The sequence below is a fragment of the Ursus maritimus genome, unplaced genomic scaffold (genome assembly GCF_017311325.1).
Source record: "Ursus maritimus isolate PB19 unplaced genomic scaffold, ASM1731132v1 scaffold_5, whole genome shotgun sequence".
Taxonomy (NCBI): domain Eukaryota; kingdom Metazoa; phylum Chordata; class Mammalia; order Carnivora; family Ursidae; genus Ursus; species Ursus maritimus.
In genome coordinates this window covers 79,874,609-79,883,762 of record NW_024426663.1, presented here as the reverse complement: position 1 = coordinate 79,883,762, position 9,154 = coordinate 79,874,609, and the positions used below count along the sequence as shown (strand labels likewise).

General features: G+C 41.5%; 1 protein-coding gene across 1 annotated transcript; it reads right to left on the bottom strand.

The window, feature by feature from the left end:
* Positions 1–2,865: 2,865 nt before the first annotated feature.
* Positions 2,866–8,313, bottom strand: LOC103656361 (T-cell-specific guanine nucleotide triphosphate-binding protein 2-like). Its single transcript, XM_008683739.2, has 2 exons — positions 8,027–8,313; positions 2,866–4,476 (listed from the first exon to the last, which is right to left on the bottom strand). The coding sequence occupies exon 2, from the start codon at positions 4,454–4,456 to the stop codon at positions 3,164–3,166; it is 1,293 nt and encodes a 430-aa protein (XP_008681961.2). The 5' UTR covers positions 4,457–4,476; positions 8,027–8,313; the 3' UTR covers positions 2,866–3,163.
* Positions 8,314–9,154: the final 841 nt, after the last annotated feature.

The following is a 9,154-nucleotide window of genomic DNA, read 5'->3' as shown; positions in this document are numbered from 1 at the left end:
TGAAAAAAGTGGGTGATAAAAGTGCCATACCTTAGCTTGTTATGAGAGCCAAATATGATAGCATTAGCCTGCCCACAAGTAGATTGCAATGAATATTGTATGTTTACAATGATACAGGAGAAAAGGCATCCCAACAAAGATTACTAAATTTTATATACCCACTGAGGTGCCTGGGTGGCTTAGTTGGTTAAGCATCTGTCTTTAGCTCATTTCATGATCTCAGGGTCCTGGGATTGAGCCCTGTGTCAGGCTCCCTGCTCAGCCTTCCTGATCAGTGGAGAGTCTGCTTCTCCCTCAACCTCTGATCCTCCTCCCCACTTATGCACTATCGCTCTCTCACTCTCTGTCTCAAATAAATAAAATCTTTTTAAAAAACGTTTACCTCCCCCTTTCTTTTTTTTTTAATAATAATATTTTCTTTATTATACTATGTTAGTCACCATACAGTACATCCCTAGTTTTTGATGTAAAGTTCCATGATTCATTACTTGCGTATAACACCCAGTGCACCACGCAATATGTGCCCTCCTTAATACCCATCACCAGCCTATCCCATTCCCCCCCCCCACCCGAAGCTCTCAGTTTGTTTCCCAGAGTCCATAGTCTCTCATGGTTCATTCCCCCTTCTGTTTACCCCCCCTTCTTCTTCCCTTTCTTCTCCTACTGATCTTGCTACTTCTTATGTTCTGTAAATGAGTGAAACCATATGATAATTGTCTTTCTCTGCTTGACTTATTTGGCTTAGCATTATCTCTTCCAGCCCCATCCATGTTGCAGCAAATGTTGAGAAATTGTTCTTTTTGATGGCTGTACCTCCCCCTTTCTTGATGATGACTCCCAGGAAGTGATTTCATTTGTCCATTGTTATGTTGACTTAGGGCTGTTACAGTAAGAGAGAGAGACCCAGCTGGCCTGAGAGCTGGACTTTTCACATCACCTGCTCCAAAAATGTCCTACTTCAGAGAACTGATGTGTCATCTCACAGCCCCTGAACTGGAGAGAAGTTGGGACAGGGTCTGTACTACCACTGACCCAGCTGGTAAGAAGACTGCAGTATGCATTCACTTGGGAGCAAAAAATCAAGGGTGAGGGGTTTCCCTTTTTCATCAACACCACATCTCTGGTGATCTAAGTCACTACCTCCAAATTTAAGTCAGGAAAAGAAGTTTTGTTTTCAAGGGGAGGTCACAATGAGAACAAAAAAAGTTAAGGCACAGAGAAATGGTATTGAGGACTGCTGAATGATAGGGCTCACCCCAGATGCATAAAGTGACAACCAATCATCACAGCACCTCCTGGAGGAACTTCAGAAGTTCCCAGACAGAAACGGACTGAGTCTTGTACAGTGACATTAGAAGCACCTAAAATTGCTCACAATCATTGATTGGCTGGGCTCACATGTCTTGGATTGAAGACACCTCACAAATTTATCTCCTCCTCCCAGACCCTAATACCTCTGTACCCTCTTAAGAGGCCCCTCTTTCACACTGCCAGGGGAATTTTTCAGGCCTTTCATGAATGCCATCCAGGCACATGAACACGCTTGTCAACCATGGGATGAGTCTGATAAAATCAAAGCATTAAAACTTATTCCCCTACTTCCATCTTCTTCCGAGTTCTTCCTTCCCACAGCAAAATATTTATTTTCCTGTCTTATCTGAAAAAAAAGGGGGGGGGATTTTAAAATAAACCCCACAGCTGTAAATATTTGATAACTCTGTTCTAATCACAAGAATCTTCCAAAAGGACCCAAAAAGACCCTTTGGAATTGTCTTTTTCTGTCTTATTTTAAGGCCACTGAATTGGAAGGAACAGGCCCAGGGAATCTTGAGAAGTTCATGACTTCTAGAGGAGGATGAGGTTGTATAAGACCAGTGCCAACCACATCAGGTTGATGAGATTAAAAAGAAGGATATTTCCTCAGTGCCCATGCTCTTTATAAGGATAGATGGGATCTGGTGGCAAGATGGTAAGCAAACTGGGCCCTGCTAGTGTGAATTTTGGCCTGGGAATGCATATCAAAATTGAAGGCACAAACATTTTAAATGTAATGTGGCCATACAAAAAGGTCAAGAGCTCCTTCTCTTTGAATATTTCACATATCTTATGCATGAGTCAGCACAAACAATCCTTTATCCCCTATTGACTCTCTTCTGCCCTCCTGCAGACCTCTACTAAACAATGGGGGAGCAGTGAGTAGTCAGGAAATTATGGGCCAGTAGTGCCCTCCTCTTTACATCTGTGCCCTTCATTCTCTGGGGTAAACCTTCAGACTAATAAAAGGTCTGAGGAACAGCCTCCTCCATGTACATCTGTTACACCATAAGCATCTACCCTATATCAGTGATGGGGAAGAAGTAGAAAAATCTCAATTACAGTAATAGCAGGAATAACAAGACTTGAGCCTTGAGGCAGGTATTGTTAATTTTTGCTGGTCCCATTTCACAAGTTTGATGTGGAAATTTGAGTGAAAGCAAAATACATTATTCCTCCAAATTGCCCAATTGAGTTCATCTTTGCTTTCCAGTCTCCTTCCTCTTTCACCTTCACTCTCATATCTCCTGTCCCTCAATTTCCTATTCACAGGTCTCTCATCCCATCTAATGTTTGTGAAGTCTTAGAAAAACAAACCCGGACTTTGTTCCCTTCCCTGTGTTGTCCTGTAGTATCTGAAAATATGAATTCCTAGAACATTTCTCCAGTCCTCTTTCAACTTCCTCCTTTCCGCTGCAGTGCCTTACTACACACTACAGTATTCACTTAGACATTTCCCTGACTCACGCATTTCCCTTGGTTTGATGAGGAGGGTATTGATAAGGCCTGGGGAAAATCATTCATAAAAAAGAACAAAGGACAACAGTTATATGGACTGTACCAAATGTTTATTATCTAAGTAAATGAAGTAAATGTAAACTACCTTATAACACATGGAAATTAATGAAAACTATGGGGTGTATTTCTGTCATAATTTCAACAAAATAGCCCAGGGAATGCAGAAAGAGGCCATGGTCATATCCCCTTTGCATAGCAGCAGAGTATCAATATGGAGCAATGCTTTTGTCCAATAGAGACATTCTCTCTACCTTAGGGAGATCTGGTCTTGGTAATGGGTGGAAGAGGACCCCGCCCCCACCTACAGAACACAAGATCTGAGGCCCATTTGTTATTCAGTTAGGCAGTCTGACCCATCTCTCTGACATTTTCTGAGATTTAAGATCTCTAAAGTCTTATGCAAGAGAATTTTAGCATCATCAGCGACTGTATTGATGAATTTCAAATGTAGAATGTAGATTTTTAAAAACTGGAAGAGAGTGGATGGCAGGCCTCCATTTACTGAGCAATAGCATTCAACACAGTTCATGGCCCTGGCTATTATGCTGTCATCCTTCACAAGTAACCAGAAATTCAAGGACTTGGTGAAACTCTTAATCTCCTCCACAGACATGCCCAGTTTCTTTGCAGTCTCTTTGACGGAGTTCTCATCCAAACCAAAATGGCTCCGGTAAAGGTTCAAGCATTTTTCCTGCTGGGGCAAGTCAAAGCCATCAAAGCAGGCCATGAAGGGGATGAAGCTCAAAGCAGATGATTTCAGGGCATCCAGCCAGATCTTCTCCTTGAGGAAAGCTCTCTTCATCTCAATGGAAGCATCAGACAAATTGGGCAACAGGAGCACAAAGGTGTAGCGCTTATGAACAGGGAGCTCCTTCAGCAGGGTCTCTTCCAGTATTGGGAAATCAAAGTCATCCAGGTCAAAGTTGGAGACCAAGAAGATGCATGGCTCAGGCACTCCAATGTGGCTGAGGTTAGCCAGACAGTTGTCTCGTATCTGTTGAAGCACTCTCTCCCTTTTGAAAGATGTGGGTTTGCTTTTCTCTTCATTATATAAATCATTGTCCACCTTGGTTCTAACAAAGTAGAACTTCTTGCCTATCTCCTTGATATTTTGGGCCAGGAAAGCGTCATTGAGGGTAAATCGAGAGGAAGAAATAATGATGAAGAAGTCATAGGTAGCAAATTCCACCATTTCTAGATATTCACGTGGATGGAAATTGGGGGTTCCAGTTCCAGGCAGGTCCCAGAAGGTCACATTAAGATATTTGGGATGTTGATAGGGCGTTTTCTTCATGGTGGTCTCCACAACACCAACACCTGCAAAACCCTCCTCTTCATAACTAACTCCTCGCAGGGCATTGATGAAACTGGACTTCCCAGTGCCAGATTCCCCAATCACAGCCACATCCAGGGGAGCATTCTCTGCTGCCATAAGTGATTCCTCAATTATGTCAGCCACATCTTTTAGGTTGGCCTCTTTAAGGGCTGCTTGAATTCTACCAAGATTTTCTGGAGAGATGATCCCCCCTACCTTACTGACTAATGTGGTGTAGTGAGGGACAAAGTTGGTGGCCAATTGCTGAAAATTCTTTCCTACCAGGAAGTCAGATATGAACTGATCCATGCTGGCTAACTGTGGAATGTCTGTGGAAAAAGGAAAGTGAATTAAGAAGACAAATGGAGCAACAGTACAGACATAGGAAGGAAACACACAGGTCTCAACAGCCCATTCCCATTCTCTCACGCTTACTAATATTACCCTGAATTACTTTTCTGATGAATTTTGTTTTCATGCTACAGTAGAAACTACTCGTTGTCTACTCTGATGTTTCCTATGTCACAAGAGTCAGGACCTGTGGAATACAGAATAATAGTACTCAAAGATATTCACATCCTGAACCTCGGAGCCTGTGAATGTGCTACCTTGTATAGCAAAAGGCACTTTGCTGGTATGATGAATTTCAGGATCTTCAGATGAAAAGATTTTCTTGGATTACCCAAATGGGCTCAATACAATCACAGGGAACCTTATAAGAAGGACGCAAGGCCAAATGAAGAGAAGGAGATGGGATGATGGAGGCAGAGATTGAAGTGAAGATCCAGAAAGATGTAAGAAGGGCCACAAGATATGGAATTCAGGCAGATTCCAAAAGCTGGAGAAACAAAGAAATGGATCATCTCCTGGAGCCTTCAGAAGGAACCAACCTTATTGACACCTCTTCTTTTTTATTTTATTTTATTTTATTTACAAGTTTTTGTTTAAATTCCAGTTAGTTAACATATAGTGTAATATTAGCTTCAGGAATAGAATTTAGTGATTCATCACTTGTATATAACAACCAGTTCTCATCACAAGTGCCCACCTTAATACCCATCACCCATTAACATCTTGATTTTAGCTCCTTTAAGATTCATTTTTGACAACTTTCCTCTGGAACTATAAGACAATACATCTGTTGTCTTAAGCCACAAATTTTGTGTTAGGTTTTACACAGCAATGAGAAACTAATGCAGACAGTCTGCATTTTCCTGAAACTATAATACTGAGCCATACCCCTTTCCATTCTGTAGGAGGAATCAATCAGGCCAGCACATTAAAGAGCAGAGAATAGCAAACATACCTCAGGTCATATAACCTGCAGCAAATAGGGACAGGAGTTGTCTTTTAGGAGAGGCAGGGGGCAGAGAAAAGCCTTCCAGGATGTGTGTTTCATAAAGGAGCTGGCGAAGCACATAGTCCTGTGGTAATAATTGCCCCATTGCCGCTTAATGTCCATTTATCTCATCTCATGGAAGAGTTTGGGTGGGATTTAGAACATGTGACAGGAAGTGGCAGGGGAAGTAAATAAGAGCTTTAATTTCCCCAATTCATTTCTGCATAGTCTAGAAATAAAGATACCTGATTAAATCATGACAATTTAAGGAAATCATCACTACATTATTGATGGGGCCTCTTATCATCCACTATGAGTGAGGAAACTTTGATTTTAAAGATATTTATACATGTAAGGCTGTCTCAGGGACTACAATGGGCTTTTAAGAATAAGAGCGTGCTCAGTGCTTGTCCACTTCCTATATGCCCTGCAAAGACAATTTTCAAAAGAGGGAGAATCACGACTCTCAAAGAAATATAAAATAAACATGTGTTAAAGATTTTATTTATTTGATTACTAATGAAGGAACCAGGCAGATGACATTACTGGTTAAATACATATTCCCAAAGAGATATTTATAGTTCAAGAATAGTGAAATGAATATTAAAATGATACGAGAGTGCTGTATTCTAAGGTGAGGGTGGGAAGTCAATTGAACCTGTACAGACAGATATTAGCTATATGACTGCTATGGACTGAACGCACCCTACACAAAATTCATAGATGACGCATGAGCTCAAAGTTCTGGTATTAGTAGGTGGATTTTTGGGTGTTGCCTTAGCCAAGAGGGCAGAGGGATCATGAATGGGTTAATCCCACGGACACTCCAGATTAAAAGACTACAGAGACGAACTTGCACATTCTGCCATGTCAGTGAGAGGAAAATGTCTACCTCAGAAGTGAGCTTTCACCAAGCACTGAAGCAAAGGTGTCTTGATCTGTGTCTTCCTATCCTCCAGAAGTATAAGAAGTATATTTCTGTTCATAAGCCACCCAGTGAGTGGTATTTCATTATAGCCTGAATGAATGGGAAGAAATTCCCAACAAAAGAATTCTTTTGAAAAGCTTCTGCACAGCAAAGCAAACAGTCAACAAAACTAAGAGGCAGCCCATGTAATTGTAGAAGATAGTTGCAAATGACATTACAGATAAAGGGCTGATACCCAAAATCTATAAAGAACTTCTCAAACTCAACACTCAGAAAACTAATAACTCAGTCAAAAAATGGGCAGAAGACATAAACAGACACTTCTCCAAGAAAGACATATAAATGACTAGCAGACACATGAAAAAATGCTCAACATCACTAGCCATCAGGAAAATACAAATCAAAACCACAATGAGATACCACCTTACACCAGTTAGAATGGCAAAAATTAACAAGACAGGAAACAACAAATGTTGGTGAGGATGTGGAGAAAGGGGATCCCTCCTACACTGTTGGTGGGAATGCAGGCTGGTGCAGCCACTCTGGAAAACAAAAAGGAGGTTCCTCAAAAAGTTAAAAATAGAGCTACCCTATGATCCAGCAATTGCACTACTGGGTATTTACGCCAAAGATACAGATGTGGTGAAAAGGGCCATATGCACCCCAATGTTCATAGCAACAATGTGCACAATAGCCAAACTGTGTAAGGAACCAAAATGCTCTTCAATAGATGAACGGGTAAAGAAGATGGAGTCCATATATACAATGGAATATTACTCAGCCATCAGAAGGGATGAATACCCACCATTTGCATCGACATGGATGGAACTGGAGAGGATTATGCTAAGTGAAATAAGTCAAGCAGAGAAAGACAAATCATATGGCTTCACTTTTATGTGGAACGTAAGGAATAGCATGGAGGACATTAGGAGAAGGAAGGGAAAAATGAAGAGGGGAGAATCAGAAGGGGAGATAAACCATGAAAGACTATGGACCCTGGGAAACAAACTGAGGGTTTCAGCGGGAAGAGGGGTGACGGGATGGGTTAGCCCAGTGATGGGTATTAAGGAGGGCATGTATTGCATGGAGCACTGGGTGTTATATGCCAACAATGAATCATGGAACACTACATCAAAAGCTAATGATGTACTGTATGGTGCCTAACATAACATAATAAAAAAAAAAGAAAAATAATTTTTTGCATTGCTACCAATTATTAAAACTCACTGAGTTTTGAAATAGCTTTATGGTAGAAGGGCTAGATTGCATTTAAAGATGGCACAGTTTTTTATTGTATTATATAATAAAAAATATTATTTAAAAAAAAAGAAGCTTTTTATCTTGAAAAAAATAACAACAAACAAAACAAACGATGACATAGTTTCCAATGGAGACATCCAGTAAACATTCTGCTTATTCTAAACTTTCTTACAATTTTCTCACAGAAGAAAAGAAGAAAAAGAGGCATCTTCAGACTATGGTTCTCTCTTCAAAGAGGATGGCATGAGCAGCTGGATGAGATCTTACCCCTCAGCACATCTGACCTACACCTCAACCCTCCAAGCCCAAAGCCAATACCCCATCATTGCAAGTACACAATTTGCTCACTCACCAGCTCTGGAAAGAAGAGAGGTTTCTGATGATAGAGTTCAGGAATGTTTCCACTACCACAGCAGAAAATGCTGAGTGTATTCCAGTACTTCCTGGAACCCCTGGCACGGGAACAATCCAGAGGCTTCTACTCCCTGGGAAATGCAGGCACTGAGTTCTCCTGAGTTCACTACCCTAAGCAAGGGGCTGGAGAACCTCTGTTCTGCCTGGGTAAAATGTAAGAACAACAGGAAGGATAACAGTCTCTGACTTGAGCCCCTCCCTCAGGAAGACTCGGCTGATGGTTGTAAGGCCCACATTTACAAGACATGAAAGTGAAACCATTGTTTCTCCACAAAACAAAGAGTTCAGAAAAAGAAACATGAAAGGTTTGTGATTACAGTGGGCTCAGGGAGTAGGGGGGGGGGGCGAGAAACACCAGGGGCCATGGGAGGCAGGCCTCTGATGACCCCCGTGTGGTCATCTAGCCATGAATCTGATGGGAAGACTGCGGACAAGGAAGAAGGCTGGTTTCCAAAGCTTCCAAAAAAAGAGAAGCCTATCCTGTGAGAAAGGAGAGGGATTATATCATTACTCTGTCTTTCTGTTTCTTTCATTTTTAGGAACCCTATGGCTGGCTGCCACATTGTAACACTTAGGCATGGATGATTATGGCAGGTCATGGGGTCACATCTCACGAACACCTTAATCTACCAGGAGGCACTCTGAGGAAATTTGACAAGCCGCTTGGAGGGATACCCAGAGACGGAAGAAGGAGTCTGGAATTTTAGGTTTATATGGAAAATCAAGAGGAATATAACAAAGTTCTTTAGAAGAAGAACATAGGAGGATCTGCTATATCAAATACAATTTATTTCATGGCTATAGTATCTAAAACAGTTAGACGCTGGCACAGGGGTACCAACTGACCCACAGAAAGGGACACAGAACCCTGTACAGGATTCAGGCATGTGTGGAGTTCTGTGGCATAGGAGACGTGCATGGGATGTCAGTGGGTGTAGAAGGCACCATCCAGTAAATGGAGCTGAGAAACCGGTTCTCCATATGGACAGAGGTTACTGAATCTCTGCTTACACAACTTATGATAATCAACTGCAGATAGATATAAGACCCAACTCACAGTTAGAAA

Bases quoted from the DNA above. Each gene is read 5' to 3' on its own strand.
- LOC103656361 (XM_008683739.2), bottom strand. From the start codon at position 4,456: ATGGATCAGTTCATATCTGACTTCCTGGTAGGAAAGAATTTTCAGCAA.